Source organism: Glycine soja, chromosome 3, assembly GCF_004193775.1.
Source record: "Glycine soja cultivar W05 chromosome 3, ASM419377v2, whole genome shotgun sequence".
NCBI classification, from domain to species: Eukaryota; Viridiplantae; Streptophyta; class Magnoliopsida; order Fabales; family Fabaceae; genus Glycine; species Glycine soja.
The window spans coordinates 40083253-40106140 of NC_041004.1; the positions used below are offsets into that span (position 1 = coordinate 40083253).

At 33.4% G+C, this 22888-nt stretch overlaps 1 protein-coding gene and 1 pseudogene across 2 annotated transcripts; both read right to left on the reverse strand.

Annotated features, from left to right (window-relative positions):
• Positions 1 to 1016: 1016 nt before the first annotated feature.
• LOC114406966 (pleiotropic drug resistance protein 1-like) lies at positions 1017 to 8800 on the reverse strand. Of its 2 annotated transcripts, XM_028369856.1 has the most exons (24): positions 8487 to 8800; positions 8253 to 8373; positions 8056 to 8144; positions 7834 to 7918; positions 7549 to 7708; positions 7361 to 7437; positions 6920 to 6973; positions 6737 to 6827; positions 6333 to 6634; positions 5951 to 6232; positions 5547 to 5863; positions 5264 to 5424; positions 5072 to 5175; positions 4819 to 4975; positions 4620 to 4745; positions 4371 to 4504; positions 3945 to 4277; positions 3307 to 3597; positions 3129 to 3212; positions 2883 to 3016; positions 2496 to 2723; positions 2230 to 2401; positions 1689 to 1943; positions 1017 to 1579 (listed from the first exon to the last, which is right to left on the reverse strand). In XM_028369856.1, the coding sequence occupies exons 1-24, from the start codon at positions 8798 to 8800 to the stop codon at positions 1313 to 1315; spliced, it is 4338 nt and encodes a 1445-aa protein (XP_028225657.1). In that variant the 3' UTR covers positions 1017 to 1312. The 2 variants fall into 2 exon arrangements, with proteins under 2 accessions (XP_028225657.1, XP_028225656.1); XM_028369855.1 differs by having other exon boundaries at positions 5547 to 6232.
• A 2173-nt stretch (positions 8801 to 10973) lies between these two features.
• LOC114405272 lies at positions 10974 to 21247 on the reverse strand (annotated as a pseudogene).
• Positions 21248 to 22888: the final 1641 nt, after the last annotated feature.

Here is a 22888-nt window from a genome sequence, read left to right on the forward strand (position 1 = left end):
TTGTTGTGAAAATTGAGAGATTTAAACGATTAGGGTTGAACTTGGTTTCTCCTTCTTTCAATGTAATAAACACAATTAATCTAATTATTCATGTAATTTATTTCCAATTCACAAATATATTCTAACTTAATGTTTTAGGTGAAAGAGTCTAAATTATTTAGATTAATTCCCAGTTTCTTGACAAATTAATCTAAATAATCAACGTTATCAATTAAGAATTACTAGAGCCTAATTAGTATTGATCTATGTATAACGACAATTCCATTTAGGTACTCTTCTTAGTTCAAGAATCAAAAGAGTGTCTATCAATTAAACTGATGGTTCCTATGATCATACAATAGATTAGTCTTAAAATAAACATTAAGAGTAGAAGAAGAATAATAAAAACTTTTGTGTGGTAATGGTAGCCGTAGGCACATGGTAATGGGGGAGGATGGTGGCAAGTTTAGCTCCTTTATTTCTGTTTATTTCAAAGACGAGTGGGTCTGGGGTTGGGTTTTTAGAAAAAAGTGGAGTGGAAAATTTAAATTCAACCACATTTTTGTGGGGTTGAGGAAACTCACGAAGAATCTCTCCCACCTATTTCTTGAAATTTAATTTACTTATTATTTTTAAATAAATTACACATTTAGATATTAATTATATTTAAATGATATGTGAACATTAATAAATACTAAAAATTTTAAAAATAAGAAAATTACGAACCAAATTATTAATATAATTTAAATTATTTTATTTTTTTGAGAGGAAAATTATTTTATTATTATTATTATAATAAGTTTTTATTTTTAATAATTACTATAAAAATAGGAGTGAGAATAAAATTTTAACTCTAACACACACAAACAAGTCACTCAATCACTGTTTTTGTTTTTATCAGGCGAGTACATCCTACGTTTTGCAATATATAGGAGCACCATTGACAGAAAGGAGGCATGTCAACATGGCGATGCAGATTTTGCAAAGATAAAGCCACTGCTCTACTTTGAGAGTTTACAAGTGCTTAATGCCATAAGAAAAAGAACGAAATAACATATGCATTTACTAACTATATCAAGTGTTACATATATTAATATCATCAAATATGATACACTTTTTTTTACAGTGATATGCCAATGAGATTTAAATCTATGATCTCATGAAAACTAACTAAATTTCTCCACTACTGTTGACAGATCCTAGTGGATTTCGACTATGATAAGTTTAATTTAATTGGTAAATAAAAGAATAAAAAAAAGCTATGTGGATATCTTCTCTCAACATGTTACATTACATGAAACACCCTGTACAAACTACTTGAACACGTTCGATCTTAACGCCGTTGGAAATTGAACATCTTCACTGATATGGCAAAGACCAATGCAAAGACTACTGGGAATGCAACAATCACAGCTGCAACCACTCCCAGAAAATCATGCTTGAAACCAAAGTAGCTTCTTACAAAGCCTTCCACTGTCGTTCTCCCGTCGCTGGATTCCATGCTTTGCTTTATATCTCCATATTGTGAAGCCACCAATCCATACAAACTCCATGCTACAGGATTTGCCCAACTGTACCACCTCCACCACACTGGAATTCTCTGTTATGTTATTTGAAGGAAAATATAATAAGATAAAATAAATTAGGATCTTCTATGCTTGGAAAGTACAAATCTCAATGCATAAATATGAAAGGGAGCCAAAAATTACCGGTCGTGGGACTATGAATCCTGAGAAGAGATTCCACACTGCATAGAATGCAGAGGAAACTATAGAAGAAATGTGTTGGTTTGGGGTCACTGCTACTGACATCATGCCATAGTAGGTGAAGGTCAGGAAGGTGAAGTACATGAAGAATAGGTACCAGAAAACTTTAGTTACAGTCCACTCAAAACCAATCATGGCATAAATTATAATGCCATATACCACAGCTTGTACTAGAACATATGGGAGCTCAATTAGAACCTGCAAAAGAAGATAAATATTAAAAATAATGCACAGGTTATGTTTGTAAGATTAGATGCATCGATTTTTTTGCTCCAATGTTTTTGTTATTAAGTATTAAAAAGACTATTAGGATTGTTAGATTCACTCTTGAAACCAATTAACAATATGTAAAAGTGCCCGATAGATATACAAGCTACACCCCAGAAATTGAGACAGACAATGTGAGACTTTCCAACAACGATGATGATTTGTGAGGATATAGTAACACTACAAAGACAAATTTTTAGAATGAGGATTTGCTTGCCTGAGCAAAAGCATACGGTAAAGCTGAATACATTCCGGCTGCTTTTTCCCTATAAAAGACTGTTCGCTCAACAGCAACCACTGGCTGCACTGCATTAGCATTCTTAATGCCAATAAGGAGAACAGCAGCATACATGGAGCCCATGGCATTGAAAAGATCTTGTTGTTTGTCACTGCAAAGATTGATGTCAAAATTTACTGTTAGATCAAATGTTAGTTATTGATTGTTGAAGATTTAACATTTCTAAGTTTCTAGTTTGAACTTACATTTTGGAGCCAAGGTCCCAGAACATGCTACCAAGCACAGCAGCTACAGCAGTTGAGTAAAGAAATCTTATAGCAGTGTATAGAGGATTGCGCCAGTAAGACCAATGTTGTTTCCATAAGCAAGCCATGCATTGAGTGAGGAAGGAGGTTGAGTACTGTGATGGGAAATAAAGGTCTTTTGAACCAGGAGCTGGAGTACTCAATTCTTTAATAAGTGCTTTGTTTCTCCTGAAACAAAATGTCAATGGCCAAATATCAGAAAACATTCTATACTGTGAATAACAACAGATAACAAAAATCTTCGTGTACTTTTTGCATTTTAAGTTCTTTCCGGTTGATTATTTCTGAGTTCTATAGTTTGATTAGACTTCACACAATTGAAAATACCTGTATAACTCTGAATTTTTGTACACCTCAGCAAAATCAATCCCCAATTCCATTTCTTTTGCTGAAGTCGAGACTTCCAGCATCCATGTTGCCGGATTATAGCCATCTTTAATCTTATTGACACCTTGGATTCCCTTCAAGATAAAAGTATGCAATGAGTTAAGTTTTCACATGAAGATAGATAATGATTTGAAGAAAAACATGAATTCAGAATTCCTTATTTTTCATAGCATTTCTATTTTCTACCTCAAAGTAATTAATTAAATGGGAAGAATGATGTCCAAGTGGCCCCACATATATTTCTTGGCCTCCTTGCTTCATTAGCAAAAGCTGCATTTCATTGTGACAAAAAAATAAATTAGAAACTAAGTAATGAAAGAGATCAAACTAAAATTGCTACTTTTCTTAATTCTTCCTATTTCACCTCATCAAAAGATTCAAATATGTCTATGCTTGGCTGATGGATGGTACAGACAACTGTTCTTCCGGTGTCTACTGTGTTCCTAACTGTTCTCATGACAATAGCAGCAGCTCTTGCATCTAGCCCAGAAGTTGGCTCATCCATAAATATTATAGAAGGATTTGCCACAAGTTCAACTGCAATAGTCAACCTTTTGCGTTGCTCTGTTGAGAGACCATTAATACCAGGCAATCCAACTAATGCGTTCCTTAGTGCTTTCAGTTCCACAAGTTCCATAACTTCCTCGATGAACATCTGCAACCATTAAACACGCAAACCTTGTAACGATGATTAAACAAACTTTTTTTGTTCATGTAATAACACTTGTCTTTTTGTTTCCTGTGTTATTTGATGGTATAATAATTCCAGCCAGGAATGGTAAATGATACTAGTTCTGGTGTTTAGACACTCAGCTACTGAGAAAATTTACTTTCACTTTTATCTATACCTTTGTCACAGCAGCTCAACCCGGGGAAGGGAAATGCTGGAAAATGTCAGTAAGCTACAATGGCTACTAATGGCAATCTCAATTGTTCAAACAAGTAACACCATATGATAAAATAAATAAAAAACATAAAAGTCAAGAAAATTCGGATACTAACCTTCCTGGTGTCAGCATTGATTTCTGGGGACAGTCGAAGCCATGCTGAGTAAAGCAAAGATTCATATACAGTAACATGAGGAGAGTGGATATCATTTTGCTCGCAGTATCCAGAAATCCGTGCAAATGTTTCTTGCTTCTTTGGATAACCAGAGATTGTGATATTCCCCCCAATATATCCCCCAGTTTTTCTACCAGCGAGTACATCCATCAGAGTTGTTTTGCCTGCACCTGTGACACCCATTAGAGCAGTGAGAACACCTGGCCTGAAAGCTCCACTGACACCCTTCAATAGAGCCAATTTATCCTCAACAACACCTCTATTCCTCATTTCCTGCATGTATTTAGTAATTTCTTTGTCACAATAATGCTATAAAAGTTGAATAGAAGCCTTTTCAACTAATATATTAGTTTTGTTTCTACATACCACAGGCATGTCGACAGAATATGTTACATCATCAAAGGTGATGGAATGAGGTTCAGAAGGAAGAATCATTCCTCTTGTCCTGTTATGGTTTGTCTCGGGAGAGGTGCTTCCACTTAAACTTTTGCCATTTCTCACTGTGAAGTAGCTCCAATGTTAGCCATAAGATATCATGTGAATATAAAATAAACTATTACTCATGTAGATATAGACATTACTTCATTTTCAGTTGGTACGTGTGAGATGAATTACCTCTATTTGAGTGCTGAGAGAAGCTACGTTGTATGCTCTTCAACACATTAGTTCCCTTTTTACTATCACCACTCTGGTCATTGATTTGAGGTTCCTCTGATATAACAGCTTGATGTTTCCCAAGTGCTGCACATTCAATTTTGATATTAGTACATAGCTAGTTTGTTATGCATTTAAGGTGAAGACCGAACACACTCACGATTTAAGTATGTGAGAGCAAGGATGTAGCCAAAGTTGAAAAGTAATGTATATCCAATCAAAGCCCCAACACCTATCCAGTACCAGTATGACTGAGTGAAGAATCCACGGGATTTCAAAATTTCAACTCCTAGTGCCTCGGTTGAGTTAGGTAGAAACTATATAAGAAGAAATGTATCCCAATATCAGATTATTCATATGACAATGAAGGTATAAAAATAAACATATACATTAGTTAAAATTTAAAAACTTACATGTCTCCATCTCTTCCCAAGGAACTCATTATTTACCATGGCATTTTGTCCATACATCATAGGTGAGATCCAGAAGCCCCATAGCCACCATTTTTTAATATTTTCTGGGGAATAAAGGGAACAAAGGAGAATTGTTAGTCTAGGACATGACGGGAGATAGATTGGGAATGTTTTGTTTTGTATCTATAGTACCTTTTGATAGGACAAAACCACTCATAGCAAATAGGATGGCCAGTGTAAACGACCCAAGTGTTAGAGCCACTGTCATTTCCCTCCCAACTGCTGCAACTAATCGGAACAATGCCGATGCCATTTGATTTACTAGTACAAGAACAAGGTATTGCCTAAACAATCTGCATTAGGTTGACATATAAATACACATCATTAGTTATTAGTAGCATTCAAATAGAAAATGAGACAATAAAGAAAATATGATTTCACAAATTTGCTGCATGTGTAAAAACAAACTTTTTACCTTCCAACATATGGATCAAAACCAATGGCATAGTAGGTGAGGAATACCCAAACACCCACTTCCACAAAAGTCAGGGGGATTTTTAGGATCCATGCAGGAAGTGCATATACCCATGAAGGGAAGAAGAGATAGTCCCTTTGCTTGTAGAAAACAGGAAGCCGTGAAACGACCATGGAAAGTTCAGCCAATCCATTGAACATAATCACAACAACACCATAGAACAATGCACCCACATATATGCCTCCATGAGTCACTGAATCTCTGTGCATCTCGGTCCGGAGGAAAATGGTCATGGCAATAATTGCTAATACAGCAAGCTGAAAGGAGGGGAAACATTTCAGTAAGATAATAATCGCATTAGGTGATAAGACAATAAAATGAAACATTCCAATTTCCAAACCTACTTGGCAAAGTTTGAAGGTGTAGACGAATGAATTGCGCTTCATAAGTAAATATTCCCTCGATAAGCAAGCTTTTAACAGCTCCCATTTTCCCACTCCATACATTTTGGTTGTCAATGCGGCTGGGTGGCTCTTAGACTTGTCAAATTCAGTAGCAAGTTCTTCACCAAGGCTTCTCCCAATATGAAATGACTTATGTGCCTCCGAGAACTCTTTGGCTGTGACAAATCTATAAGGCTGATCTTTGTGTGCCCAGTACTGCTCCTGATCTTTCCTTGATGTAACCTATAACATAATAATTAATGGTCAAAATTAAGCGTATAAAACCCTCTTTTACCTGTGCAGACAGATTAAATTATTTGAGACAAGAGATAGGGAAACTTACTTCTTGCAAAAAGTCTGCCACACCTTTCCTCTGGGGACATTTAAAACCCATTAATTCGAAAAATTCAAGCACGTGTTCACGAGGACCCTGATACACAATGTGACTATCAGAGAGTAGAATGATGTCATCAAAAAGATTGTAAGTCTCTGGTGCTGGCTGCAGGAGTGAGATGACTGTGGTTCCTTTGAGAATGTGGACATATTGCTTTAGTGAATTCACAATCTGAAAAGTCGTTGAGCTATCCAAACCAGTGGATATTTCATCCATGAAAAGAGCTTTAGCTGGTCCAACTAGCATCTCCCCTGTATTTATAGATGCATAATTATTTATAGTTTGTCAAATATAATCAACTTTCACGTAGCCAAACAAGATACCCTTCAAGAATGAAGTCAGGTTAATTTTACCTGTTGTAACACGTTTCCTTTGTCCACCAGAGATACCTCTTAACATTGCATTTCCTACAACAGTATCAGCACAAACCTCTAGTCCCAAAATCTGCAAATGCATTGCAAAGAAACAAGAGGATTTTAGACAAAATATTATGTTGAATTCACGATGACCAGATAAATTTTGACGAATAAAGTTACCCTCAGGATATAATCTGTTATCATATTTGCCTTCTGTCCTTCAGATGCTACAGCCTGAGGCATTATGAGTCAAAAGAACAACCACTTAATTATCAGTCCTTTTTGTATGGAAAAGAAATCGATGATGCACTTAATTTGAATAGAACAATCACTCCAATGCAAGTAATTGAGATTAAAAATAGCTGCTTTGTTCGCTGTTACAACTAATTTATCACATATATTTACTTCATTACAAGCTTCTTGAACTAGTGAGAAGTTTTGAAATAAATAGCAAGAAGTAAAAGATTGGAATCTCTAAAATCAAACAGCTATTGATATTACAATATATTCACTGGTTTGAAAGTCTACCTTCAGTTGTTCAACAATATAAAAAGGAAGGCTAAGGGATACAAGTCAAATATGAAAACCACATCCCTAACAAAAAAATGTCCTCTTTGTTACCTTCATATAGGCATCAATATCTGGATCAGGCTTGATATTTGCCTCTTTTTCTCTTCTGGACAATTCCGCCAGCAAGTCTACAGATAATATACATAGTCAAAAGTTAATTTTCCTCTAAAATGTTAGCCTGTGTTTTTAACATTGAGTTTAAAAATGAGTGTAAGCATTAAGAATTCCTGTGAACTAACCGTAACGAGGTCCAACTCCTTGGACCCTGGCTGAGAAGGCCAAGGTTTCTCTGACCGTCAATTCTGCAACGTGAAGATCATTTTGATTGACATAAGCAGCAGTCCTTTGGGGTACAAACTCATTCATCCCGTGACCATTATAAGTTACCTTTCCAGAGAACTGATCAAGAAGTCACACTATATTAGATAGAACTTTAAGACAAGAAAATACTGCTAGAAACATTGAAACATCATTAAACAAGATAAATATACTTTTCTTCAATGTTCTAAGTTCTAAGTTCTAACCTTTAATTTTGGATCAAGTTTTCCAGCCAAGGCTAGTAGGAGTGTGGTTTTCCCAGAACTTGGAGGGCCTAAAAGCAATGTCATTCTGGAGAGGAGCAAACGGAAAAAAAAGAAGTTATATATATATATATTCATTGGTTTCAAAGGTCCTAAAGTTAATTATGACCTTGTCCTCCAAAGTGATGTTGATCAATAAATACAACAGTATTAGGATTGGCATACCTTCCAGGCTTTATTATTCCGCTAACATCCTCTAGAATGTTTAAATGTTGTTTTCTGTTTGGAAGTACATGAAGAGAGTTCAACAAGCCCTTTAACAAGAAAGATGAAACAAAATGGCAAGTTAATTAGAATCTCCTTCGGTAAGATCATTTAGCATGTTCTACTACAAAATTAATTAACTTGGTACCAATAGTTACCTCCAGTATATTAACGATGAAGTTAGTGAATGTAGGCAAAGCTCTAGTTCCTGCACGAGCTTCTGCTTCGATGCTCAGGTTCTCAAACCGAACCTCTATGGTAGGAAGATCAATTCCAACTCTGATATCATCCAATCCAAGGAAGAAAAAGAGGAGAAGCCATTTGTTTAGTTCATTTCGATCAAATACACCTCTATTAAAATCAAGAAGAAGAAATGAGAGTGGAATCCTCACCTATCAATTCTGTCCTTGAGCTTGAGCAAAAACTTCTCATTGTCCTCTTGAGCAGTTTTCACCAGTCTTTCAAGCAAAGCTTTCTTTTCTTGCAACCCAAGTTTCTTTACATCGATCTCATTGGACTCGCCATCGGGTGAAGTGATCAAAGCTTTCCTCAAACGCGCAACTGTAGGAAGTTTCTGAATGGCAGCCCATTTAAGAGCCTCTTCATCATTCTCTTGGTGGAAAGAGTTTGAGAAGATCTCCGCCGCGTCGCTGTTCCTCCAAATGGATGAACTTCCAATCCTAAAACTACTACCCCCACCCTCCATAACAAGTCTCAACCTTGATGCAACCCCAGTTACTGTTTCACAGAATCAACTTCAAAAATCTGGACAATTAGTTTGTTTCTTTTTTGTTTTATTTTGTGTTGTTGAAAGGACTCAGTTCCTTTACTTTTGGTTGCATGTGAAATATGTTGGGATATATATATATATATATATATAGGTAAAGAGAGAGAAGAAGGAACACGTGTCAGTTCACGGGGTAAATCTCATTTATTTTCAACGTGTCAAAATTGGCGGGGATTTGAAGTTCGCCACATAAAATATAAAGTAAATTAAGTAAGATAGCATAGCATATATGGCTGGGCATGTTGATGTTCCTTGCAACTGAGGGATTACGTGGAAAAAGGAGGCCAAGACCAAGCCAGCTACACGTCCAAACTAGGCTTAGTTTATTTTCTCTTTTACTTCCTTTGATAGAAGGATGAGTGACATCATTGATTATGTCATGCTTTTAGTTCACCTTCTTACAGCACATATCACTTCAGTTGACTTTTGTTTTTCTAAAGTAAAAACAAAGGAAATTTAATTTAACCTAATACTCTATACTAATTAATTAGGTTGATCTTAGTGATCCCACATTTGTCTTAAGTGGAAGTAAGACACACAAGGAATTAAGAATAATGAAAGTAGGAAGAAAGTTCTTTTATTTATTCATTATTGCACTGGAAGTAAAGTAAAATAACTTTTGGTGAATTTTTAATTGACATTGTTTCCATCCCTCTCAAACATGAAATTGGTTTCTTCTTTTGGCATGGAATTATTATTTTCCAGAACAATTAAATATCTTTTTATAACATTTTTTAAAAATAATGAATATAATTTTATAATAAAAATAATGGAATAAAAAATTAATTTTTAATTGATATAAATATATTAAGTTCAAGTAAGAATATATCTAATAAAAAATAATTAATGTGATCTAAAACTTTACAAAAGAATAAATAAATAAAAATATTATTTTAAAAATTTGACAATTATATAATTATTTATTAAAAATAATTTAAAATCCACATCACAAATGTTGATGGCCGAAATTGACACCACACAAGTGATTAGTGATTCATAGTTAACGGCATAAAAGTTTATACAAAATAAAAAATAAATTTATTATATTTTGAGGAACTAAAAATATATTTAATTTAAAAATAATCACATTTTCATTGGAGGAAAACAAGTATTTTTTTTCTTCCAAAAATGCGCTAAAGCTAAAAAATTTTATAATACAAAATGAGTTTGCACATTATTTTATATATGTCATATATACAAAAATGGGAAAGGTTTTTAAATTGTCAAAATAAGAAGCTTTTATGCAATATTAAATTATGGATTAATAGTATGTGGAGGCTCATCCCATGCTTTTCATCAGTTCAATGAATTTGTCCTTGAATAAAATTTTCAAGCTTTTTCTCAGCTCAAGATCCGCCTCCGCCTGACATGACCTTGGAGGCTTGGACCAGTAATCATTCCCCCACATGTTCAACTAATATGGGCCATAAAATAAAATAAAATAAAAACTCCGTTACTGACCGACATAATATATATTATGAGATGTGATACAATAAAATAATTTTAACTTGAATATATATATTTTTGAATCTTCCTAATAATAATAGTGTGAAGTATCGTTTTTTTTTATTATTTGGGGTAATTTTTATTTTAAAATTATCAAATGAAAATATTTTTGAATTAACTCTCATTTAAAGATAAGTCATAAAAGTAGTTATAACTTTTTAATCAAAAGTTGTAAATTTTTAGTAACTACTTTTATGATTTTTGTGTGGAAATGATATAAAGATTTATGGTTTTTAGTTACGAAGTTATAGTTAATTTTACAACTTATGTCTGAATAAGAATTAATTAAAAAAGTATTTCATTTGGTAATTTTTTAAAAAATACCTCTAAATGATAAAAAAAAACCGTATCTATTGATTTTAATAATTTTTTTTTCCAAAAAATATAGCCGATTATTTTTAATGAATTTTTTTAATAGTATTTTTTCTATACACAATCTAAAACCCGAAATTTTACTTAAATAATTTAAGCCTAGTATCATTCGTTGATTCGAATAAGAGCATGTTGCATAAAGCATATATTTGTTCTAAAAAAAATAAATCATTAAGTTCCGATGAATAAGCTAAGATTACATAATCAGTGATGTCTACGTAACGACAAGGCTGATATTTGCAATATATGATGTTTGAAGCTGGATAAGAAAAAAAATTAAAAATAAAGATAACATGTTCTCTATTAAAATTAAAAATAAAAAATAACACGTGATGTGATTTGAGATTATGAGATGTACGCTTGTGTATGTCAACCCTGTGAGCTGTGACCCGCAAATTTCATCAGCAGTGATTAATTTCATTCGCTCACTGAACAACATTCAGCAGCAATTTGTAACATCACAAGATTCAACGACTTTTTTTTTATTCATAAAAAAGATTCGACATAACGACTTTCGGCTAGACTTACCAAACCAACCAGCACAATCAAATTTTGTATGTAAAATATAAGCTGTTGATCTCTCTCTCTCTCTCTACCTTCTTCTATGCTTATAGTGCACTAAATATGAAAAGAAGGAACGTGTTGATCTGGGGTCACTGCCGTGGGATTATGAATCCTGAGAAGATATTCCACACCGAATAGAATCCTGTGGAGACTATAGCAGAAATGTGTTTGTTTGGGGTCACATCATTCTATTGTAGGTGAAGCATGTAATATTCCATTGTAAATAAATTTAAAATACGTTTTTAATTAAAAAAAAATAGAATTTTAGAAAATGGTAAGATTTTATAATTAAAAAAAAATAAGAAGAAACAAATGTATTAAAATAATGGTTTGAAAAAAAAAAGATATTTGATTTATTTATTTAATAGAAAATAAAATAGAGTATTTATTTTTAAAATAATAATAAAATAGAGTAAATAATAAGCTGTTACTACCCTAACTATAAATAGGGATATCTTGGGTCATTTTTGAGGCTGACGATACTTCTTATGTCTCTTCTTCCTCTTAATTTTTTTTCTCTTTTTCTTCTTCCAAAACTTTTTTTTTTCATATATCACCAAATTTATCTTAGAAAAATAACGATCTCGGACTCATTCACCGTTGGATCATTGTAAAATTTAAGCATCATATTTGAAACTCATTTTCAAGCATTCTCACCGTTGGGAATTGTGAAAAAATCTCAAAGATAAGAGAAATATCCTTTGTACCATAACTTTTTCTTTTCCTGTAGAAACTAAAAACTGTCTCAGTAAAACTACAATCTCGAACACGTTAACCGTTGGATTGTTTTAAAATTTTTATATGTGGTTTGAGATTCATTTTCTCGCATTTTCACCGTTGGGATTTGTAAAGTAACATCTATGGAGAGAGAAATACTCACCGCACATAGATAGTGGAATAGAAGCTTCAATCCCTTCTCATTCTCTCTAATGTTCTGGAATTCTATCAAAGCAGTTAGAGGAAAAACTCGAAAAATCTCAGAAAATCATTAGAGATATCGCTATCGCTGTCACAATACACACTGAGCCCGCTTAGAGGTAAGGGATGAATTTATCGCAATTAGGATTAGAATGAATATGTGTAGAGATCATTAGAGGATTAAATTGTGTTTATTTTGGGATGTTTATTGAATTTTTCCTTTTTCATTATAAATACAATATTGATGTCCTGATGTGAATTAGTTGATAAAATTGAGTTCTCTAGGTGTTTTCATTTTTCATACCTATTATTTTGATTAATTGATTTTGATATAATTATGCGAAATTATTTGAAGGGTTTTACTTCCCATGTTGTGATAAACATTTTGTATAAACTGTTATATTGAGATTATGAAATTGTGATTCAAACTGTGAGTATATGATAAATTGAACCTATGATGAAAGGTGAAATACATGTGTATTAGGATGTGCGTATTAAGTTGTGAGCTATGAACTATGCAATCACATAAATGCAAGACCCTTTAAGGGCGATGAGTTTTTACGCGATGAGTATTATGATGGGATCTACTGTGGGGACCCGACAAGTTTAATCACAAGCGCGACAAGATAAAATTATTTTGAGAACAATTGAGGAGTCGTGTGTATTGCATAGTTTGTAGGTAAAATGTATATGATTCATGAGATGTGATAACATGTTAAGTTGTGAGTATACCATTGTGATTGAGACCGAGTGTATGTGATAAATTGAGTATGTATTGACTTGTAATATATATGTGCATTGAGATGTTGTGTGCATTGAGTTGTGAGTTATGAATTGTATAATCACATGACTATAAGACTCCTTAAGTGTTTTCTAGCGGATTACTTTTAAGTTCTGTAGTTTTATTTGAATCAACAAATTGAAAATACCTGTATAACTCTGAATTTTTATACACCTCGGCAAAATCAATCCCCAATTCCATTTCTTTCGCTGAAGTAGTGACTTCCAACATCCATGTTGCTGGATTATAGCCATCTTTAATCTTACTGACACCTTTGATTCCCTTCAAGGTGAAAGTGTGACATAAGTGAAATTTTTAAATGAAGATAATGATTTGAAGCAAAGCATAAATTCGGTATTCCTTATTTTTTATAGCATTTATATTTTCTACCTCAAAGTAACTAATTAAATTGGAAGATTGTTGTCCAAGTGGCCCCACATATATCTGTTGACCTCCTTGCTTCATTAGCTAAAGCTGTATTTCGTTGTGACAAAAAGTTTAGAAACTCAGTAATGGAAGAGAGTAAACTAAAATTACTACAATGGTTCTGTTTTCTTCACCTCATCAAAAGATTCAAATATGTCTATGCTAGGCTGATGGATGGTACAAACAACTGTTCTTCCTGTGTCTACTGTGTTCCTAACGGTTCTCATGACAACAGCAGCAGCTCTTGCATCTAGCCCTGGAGTTGGCTCATCCATGAATATTATGGAAGGATTTTCCACAAGTTCAACTGCAATAGTCAATCTTTTGCGTTGCTCTGTTGAGATACCATTCACACCAGGCAATCCGACTAATGCATGCCTTAGTGGTTTCAATTCCACGAGTTGCATGACTTCCTCAATGAAAATCTGCAACAAGTAATCAGATTCAAACTTAATAACATTAATTGATCCAACATCCAAATTTCTTTTCTACAACCCTCAATTTGTTTTGTGTACTGTTTTATGAAATACTAATTCCAATCAAGAATGGTAAATGACTCTAGTTTTGGCCCTTATGCTATTACTTAGAAAATTTACATGCAAACTCATATTATGGGCTTGCCACTGCAACTCAATCAGGAAAAGGGATGTGATAAAATATTTGATTAAGCCACATCAGACAACCTTAAGTGTTCAGACTGGTTAGCTGCCTATGTTAAACTTAAAACAGTAAACAAGAAAGCCAGTAAAAGGCATAGAATTCAGACACCAACCTTCCTGGTTTCAACATTGATGTCTGGAGACAATCGGAGCCAAGAAGAATAGAGCAAGGATTCATACACAGTAACATGAGGAGAGTGAATGTCATTTTGCTCACAGTATCCAGAAATCCTTGCAAATGTTTCTTGCTTCTTCCGATACCCAGAGATTTTGATGTTACCTCCAACATATCCTCCAGTTTTTCTACCAGCAAGTACATCCATCAGAGTTGTTTTGCCTGTACCAGTGATACCCATTAGAGCAGTGAGAACACCTGACCTGAAAGTTCCACTGACACCCTTCAAAAGAACCAAGTTTTCCTCAGCAACACCTCTGTTTCTCATTTCCTGCAAGTATTTGATAATTTTTAATGTACAATAGTTCTTTGACAGTTGAATATGCAAGCATTTTCAATTTATTTATTTTGTTTCTACATTACCTGTGGCATGTCCACAGCATATGTTACTTCATCAAAGGTGATAGAATATGGCTCAAAAGGAAGAACCATTCCTCTTTGCCTAGCAGGGAAAGTCTGAGAAGATGTGCTTCCACTTTCGCTGTTTCTCACTGTGAAGTAATTCCAGTGTTGTCCATTAGGCATAATGTCAATTGAAAATCAACTATTACTAATCTAGACTTTACCATGTTATCAGTTGTTAGGAGAAGTAGTACCACTATTTGAGCGCTGCGTATAGCTATATTTTATGTGCCTCATCACATTACTTCCTTTATTACTACCACCATTCTGCTCGTTGCTTTGAGGTTCCTCTGATATAACAGCCCGATGCTTCCCAGGTGCTGCAAAATCAATTTTGTGATATTAATACATAGGTTTACCTTAGATGGTTTATTATACATTTAAGTTGAAGAGAGTCACGACTCAAGTACTTGAGAGCAAGGATGTAGCCAAAGTTGAAAAGTAATGTATATCCAATCAAAGCTCCAACAGCTATCCAGTACCAGTACGACTGAGTGAAGAATCCCCGGGATTTCAAAACTTCAACTCCTAGCGGCTGTTTTGAGTTAGGTAGAACCTATCAAAAGAAAATATTCAATTATCATATTATTAATATGATGAGGAAAGGAAGGCATAAAAATAAACATCTAGATTGGCTAAAAACTTGCATATCTCCATCTCATCCCAAGGAACTCATTATTTACCATAGCATTCTGTCCATACATCATAGGTGATATCCAGAAGCCCCATAGCCACCATTTTTTATATTGTCTGGGGACATAACGGGAACAAAGAAGCATTGTTAGTCTATAACATTATGGAAGAAAGACTGAGATTGTTTTATTTGTATGCAAGGTACCTTTTGATAGGACAAAGCCACTCATAGCAACAAGGGAGGCCAGTATAAACGACCCAAGTGTTAAAGCTACTGTCATTTCCCTCCCAACTGCTGAAATAAATCGGAATAATGCTGAAGCCATCTGGTTTAATAGTACAAGAACAAGGTATTGCCTAAAAAATCTGCATTAGGTTGACATAAAATGCATATCATTATTTATTCACAGGATTCAAAAAGAAAATGAGACAAGAAAAGATCAATAAACAAGTTTGCTGATGAGTATGTGTAAAAATAAAGTTCTTTTACCTTCCAATATATGGGTCAAATCCAATGGCATAGTAGGTGAGGATCTATGCAGGAAGTGCGGACCACGAGCTGCCACATAAGGAAACCAGAAACCACACTCTAACCCAAAACCTTAAAGTTCAGGTTTATGGGTCTTCTCTCACTTATATGGTGCTCAACCTTTCTACTTTTACCTGATGTGTGACTTCACTTCACACTTGTACTCCAACATAGACTTGTCAAATTCAGTAGCAAGTTCTTCACCGAGGCTTCTCCCAAGATGAAACGACTTATATGCCTCCGAGAACTCTTTGGCCGTGACAATCTATAAGGCTGATCTTTGTCTGCCCAGTACTGCTCCTGATCCTTACTTGATGTTACCTATAACAATATCATTAATGGTCAAAATTAAATGTATAAAGCTCTCTTTTAGCCGATGAAATTATCGAGAGGAAACACACTAACGCCTACTTCTTGCAAAAAGTCTGCCACACCTTTCCTCTCAGGACATTTAAAACCTATTGATTCGAAAAATTGAAGCACATATTCGCGGGGACCCTGGTACACAATGTGACTATCAGAGAGTAGAATAATGTCATCAAAAAGATTGTAAGTCTCTGGTGCTGGCTGCAGGAGTGAGATGACTGCTATTCCTTTGAGAATGTGAACACATTGCTTGAGCGAGTTTAGAATTTGTTAAGTTGTCGAGCTATCCAAACCCGTAGATATTTCATCCATGAATAAAGCATTAGCTGGTCCAACCAGCATCTCCCCTGCATTTAAAAATTTATAATTATTAAAGTTCACACAGATAATCATTTTATTGGGTGGGGTAAACGTAATACAGTTTCAGGATTGAAATCAGATTTGTTTTACCTGTTGTAACATGTTTCCTTTGTCCACCAGATATCCCCCTTAACATTGCATTTCCTACAATAGTGTCAGCACAGACCTCCAGTCCTAAAATCTGCAAATGTAAAGCACATAAAAATGAGACATTAAGACCAAATGTTGTAATGGATTTATGATGATTGGGGAAGGTTTAGAAAGTACAGATTTTACCCTTAAGACATAATCTGTCATCAAATTTGCCTTCTGTCCTTCATTTGCTAAAGCCTGAGCATTAAGAGTCAAAAGGACAACCACTTAATCTCGGTATGGAAAAATGAAATGGCTGATGCACCTATAACTACATGCTAATGTAACTGTTAGAGTTGATGGCCCAAATTTTTGGCTTGGCCTGAAAGCTTGCCGTCCAACCAATTTGGTGATTAAATATTTTTGAGAATTTTTTTTTGTGCTCGTGCTATGATTTATATGAAATAATATGACAGGGCTGCTACAAATACTCTGTGTATCTCTCTGATACCAATTTTCAACATAATGAACTGTTTCTCCTCTACCCTTTATTTTTTTACCTGCGAAGAGTTTTCCACGTTAAATATGCGTGTTCATTCTTCTACTTTCTTGATCTCTTCTGCTTATTATTTCTAAAATATAGTAACTGAAATTTTTATTCACTGCTTTTGTTTGTGGTTACAACTAAATATTACTTACTTTTTCTTCATAACAAATTTATTTTGAACAGGTATACTATTGTAATTGTCAAGCTGTCATATTTTTCTGTTTTTGGTTTGAATGGTCACCAGTTATTCAACAATATAAAAGGCTTAGGGATGCATGCAAATGGGAAAAACACATCCTCTTCAAGTGATGGCCTCTTGGTTACCTTCATGTAGACATCAATATCTTGATTAGGCTTGATATTTGTCTCTTTTTCTCTTCTGGACAATTCTGCAAGCAAATCTGCAGAAAGCCAAAAATATTACGCAGTCAAAACTTAAATTTCATCTATTTGTTGGCATTCGTTTTCAATATTGAATATAGAATAATGAACATAAACAAAAGTCATTCCAGTAGACTAACCATAACGAGTTCCAACTCCTTGGACTCTTGCTGAGAAGGCCAAGGTTTCTCTGACTGTCAACTCTGCAACATGAAGATCATTTTGATTGGCATAAGCAGCCGTTTTTTGGGGTACAAACTCATCCATCCCATGACCATTATAAATCACCTTTCCAGAAAACTGATGAAGTAGCCACACTATATTAGCTAGAGATCAAAGATTGAAACATAGAGCAAAAACATGAAAATATTGTTCATGAAAAAAGAATTTCTTCTCCTTAATGTCCTTACCTTTAATTTTGGATCAAGTTTTGCAGCCAAGGCCAACAAGAGGGTGGTTTTTCCGGAACTTGGAGGGCCCAAAAGCAATGTCATTCTTAACAGGAGGAAATGGAAACATTATATTGGTTCCAAAGGTTCTAGCTAATTACATTCTAGTCCATGAACAAATATATAGAACATCAGTTGTACTGTTACCTGCCAGGATTTATTATTCCACTAACATCCTGGAGAATATTTATATGTTGTCTTCTACTTTGAAGTATACGAAGAGAGTTCAATAGACCCTTTAACGAAAAAAGTGAAACCAAATGGACAAGTTAGAACCTCCTTTGGTAAGATCATGTATCATGTTCTACTATATACGAAAGTTGATGCAATACTCACCTCCACTATATGAATCATGAAGTTAGTGAAGGTAGGCAAAGCTCTAGTTCTCAAACCGAACCTCTATAGTGGGAAGATCAATTCCAACTCTGCATGATATATCATTAGGGGAAAAGCCATCCGTTAGTGTTTTTTGATCAAAGACACCTTCATTAGAATCTAGAAGATGAAATGAGAGTGGGAGTCTCACCTATCAATTCGTTCCTTGAGCTTGAGCAAAAACTTTTCATTGTCCTTGTGACACCCTCTACCCTTACAATTATAACTAACTAATTAAATAAATCATACAAAATTTATTTAAAAGATTATAAACACATAATAAAAGAAGAAAAAAAATGCAAAATTAATTAATAATTTTTCTTTTTAAACACATTTAATTTAAATCAATTAAAAAGGGTAAAGGTTCACATCCACTTAGTGAAAACATAATAGAATATTTTTTTTTTAATAAAATGTAAGATTATCCCGGCTCAAAACAAGGCTGTCCACTCTAAATAAATGATAAAAAGAAACTAAAGTAGAAAAGTATAACGCAATTATATCATTCACTAAATCATAATCCCTATCACAGATTAAGTCTCTCCATCTCTAGCATGTGACTCATCATATAAAGGCTCACCTGAAACAAAGTGGCAATCAGCCCAAACACAAACACACACCGGGAGTGAGTTATCACATTCGTATATAATAAAACATTAGAGCATGTGAAACATATAATACTTAAAGCTGAATTTATATAAATAACATTATTACACAAAATCGCACACATTATTCACACCCATTCAAGTTTACACACTCCATAAAATAACATCAACCACAATTGTTAACTCAATGAAATTCAAACACAAGTGTTATGCAACAATTATACTAAGACTCAAGCCTATATGCCCATGTCAGTGAAAAACAACACTGGGGCGCTTAGGAGTACATGACAAAGCACACCACACAATGGGTATACTCGGTCACTCTCACTAAGTAACATCATAAGGTGACCAGTCAGGGTTACTCTGTTTTGCGAGAATGCCCCAACCACATGGACTTAAAGGAACACTCAAACCGAGTATCTTGACCCCCAAGGCCTAGACTCCAAAGAATCCGTTTGGGCCTCACCTTCCTGATTCAGGTCCAACCCCTAAAATATTTTTTTTTATTTGCACGCAGACACTGTTTATGAGTTATATAATACCCACGACCTCACTCTTATATTTCAAACATATTTAACAAATTGCGCTATAGTTTAACCCTTCAGGATTCTAACTAGGAATCCTACAATTTCCTTTAACACTGCGCATAAAAGTTCTCTCAAGGTAAACACTGGTCGTGTTACTGTATAACTCATAACTCACATGACAAGTAATATCACTATAAATATCAATCACACACTCATTCACAACCATATTTCATGTCTACAGTTTAACATTTCACACTCTAACTAATTACAAAATATACTCAACAATTAAATAACAATGTATCATAATAATAATAACATACAATATTTAACTTCAAGACTTATAAACAAATAACTATAAAATACACGTAAAATATATATATAAGTATATTATATTCAAAATATATATATATATAACAAAATATATATTAACGTAAACGTACATATTATATATAACATATAAAAAGTATTAAATATATATTAATATAAAATAATGACAATAATATCAAATATATCATTAAGTAAATACAAATTATATATAATAATAAAATATATATTCATATTGATTTCTATGAACAACATGTATATCTATATTTTAAATATATTTCAACTAAGTTGCCAACATCAAGAAAATGCCTAATTACAATGTGAATACAACTTTAGTTAATTTCTTTAAATGATTTTAGCCAATTCAATTATCCAACAATCCCTACACCTATGAATTTCATGGCGAGAAATCATCCACGTGAAATAAAATATAAAGTTTGTAAAAAAAAAAAAACAGTATCAATATATATGTACACGTATACACTGCGGTGTAAAAAAAATAATTATGTGAACACATTATACATTAGCACAGGAACAAGATTGAAAGGCCAACATATCTGGTATAAACAAAATCACCACCACACAATTTTTATGCTAATTATAAAGAATTCTAATTCCTAAGGTACACACCTCACACAAGAACACATCAATCCTACAACAAACTCGCAACAGAACACATCAATTCTACAACAAACTCGCAACAGAACACATCAATTCTACAACAAACTCGCAACACAACACCAATTGGTTCATCAAGCACACTCAATCTGCGATTAAACATGAAAACATAATTAAATTCATAAACACCCCAAAATAACCCAAAAATTGATCCTCTAGGAATCCCTACACATGTTCATTCTAATCCCCAAGCGTGAGTAACTCATCCCTTACCTCGATGTAGTCGCTTAAATGTTCTCTGTTAGCAATGGTGGCGTCTCTGGTGCTCTCTAGAGCTCCTCCTCTAGTTACTCTGTTAAGGTTCTTGTGCGTGAGAAAAGAAAAGGGACATAAAAGCTGCTCTAGGTTAACATTTGATTTATATAGTGGAGATTTATGACCTAATTATATTTTATTTATTTATTAACTTATTACTGTATTATTTATTTATTAACAGTTACGGCTGTTACAGTCCTCCTCAAGAGTTCTCACCAGTCTTTCAAGTAAAGTTCTCCTTTCTTGCAACCCAAGTTTCTGTACATCAATCTCATACACTTCCCCTTCGGATGAAGTGAGCAAAGCTTTCCTCAAGCGCGCAACCGTAGGAAGTTTCTGAATGGCAGCCCATTTGAGAGCCTCTTCATCATCTTCTTGGTGGAAAGAGTTTGAGAAGATATTCGCGTCACTGTCCCTCCAAATGGATGAACTACCAATCCGGAAACTACCGCCACCTTGCATGCCACCAGACACCAGACAAAAAAAGAAAAGAAGTTTCAAAACCTTAATGCAATCCGTGCTGAAACCTATAAGAAACAAAAACTTTTTCTGATCAGTTTGTTTTGCCGTTGTTTTGTGTGGGGTCCTTTCCCTCTCGTTGACAGAGATACTAGAGAATATGCATTTTGTGTGGAATCACATAAGGATATATGGCGGCTTTGAAGTGCCAACAAAGGCATAGCTGCACACGTTTTGCTATGTTCCTTTGAACTGAGGGATACTTCGAAAATGGTAGCCAGATCACGACCATGTTACAATGCCAGCTCCACATGATGAAGATACGATACTATTTTATTACTTCCCACGAGTCAAATATTGTTTGAAAAAGTATTACCTAGGCTACATATTGGTCCCGGAAACACGGTAGTGTCTAGAATCTAGATGGATCAGAAGTTCGGTTGACCTTTCTTGTTAAAAAATATTTTTTTTTTAAAAAAATATATCATAAAGACAGTATTTTAATATTTTACTCCCATTATGTTGTTCTATAACGTTCTAAGTCTTTTTGTTTTTTATACAGGGAAGAAAAAATAATAATAAATGGAATCTTGTCATCATTAATTTATTTTTAATTTTTGTTGCTAGTTATAAATATTATAAAGCTAAAATGATATAAGCGAAGAAAAGTATTAATTATTATTATATTAAAAAGTTAAAATCACAGTTTTAAGATTTTTTTTCTTTTTACAAAACAATTATCATAGGAATAATGAGGAAATTTGCAAGATTTAATGACATTTTTTATGTAGCTAGGGGACTTCAGGTGTATGTTTGAACAAATTGGGTTGGATCATAACACATTATTTTATCATTACACCTAAATATTCATTTAAATATTTAGTGTAAAATATAATATTAATATAAGTTTTATACGAAAATAATTTAAAATTTAATTTTTTTAATTTATTATATTTTTATAATCATATATATATATATATATATATATATATATATATATATATAAAAGATTAATTTTTATTCTATGGACGTACTGATTGCAAAACCATATTTTATTTTTATCAAAACATTCGTATGTCACCAACTCAACTTGGCGTGAGTGTTAGCCTTCACCTCTTAATTCAGAGGTTGGAGAAGACGCTAGTAAAAATCCCCACAATCAGATTTTTTTTTTTTATATAGAAAATCTCCGCAATCAGATCAAGTCCCTTATTTCGTTATTTAAATTTTAGTTGAATTGTAATTTTGATCCTGTTTTTCTAACTTTTTGTTTTGGTCTTCTTAATTTCTAATTATAATATTTGGTCCCTCTAATTTTATAAATTTAAGATTTTTGGTCTTTCTGAAAAATGATTAATAGATAATTGTGATTATTAGAGATATTAAATTAATTATAAATTACATAAAATTATTAATCATTAAAAAAACTTTAATAAAAGATTATTAATCTTAATACGGTGTTAATAAAAAACTTTAATAAAAGATTATTAAAAGATTAGACTTGCCTGCAGCAGTAAAGATAAAAGAGATGTTTGCAAAGAAGAAGATGAACACATATTGTGAAAAATTATAATTAATAATTTTGTATTCAATTTTTTTAATAATTAATGATTTTGATTAATTTATAGTTAACTTAATAACTCA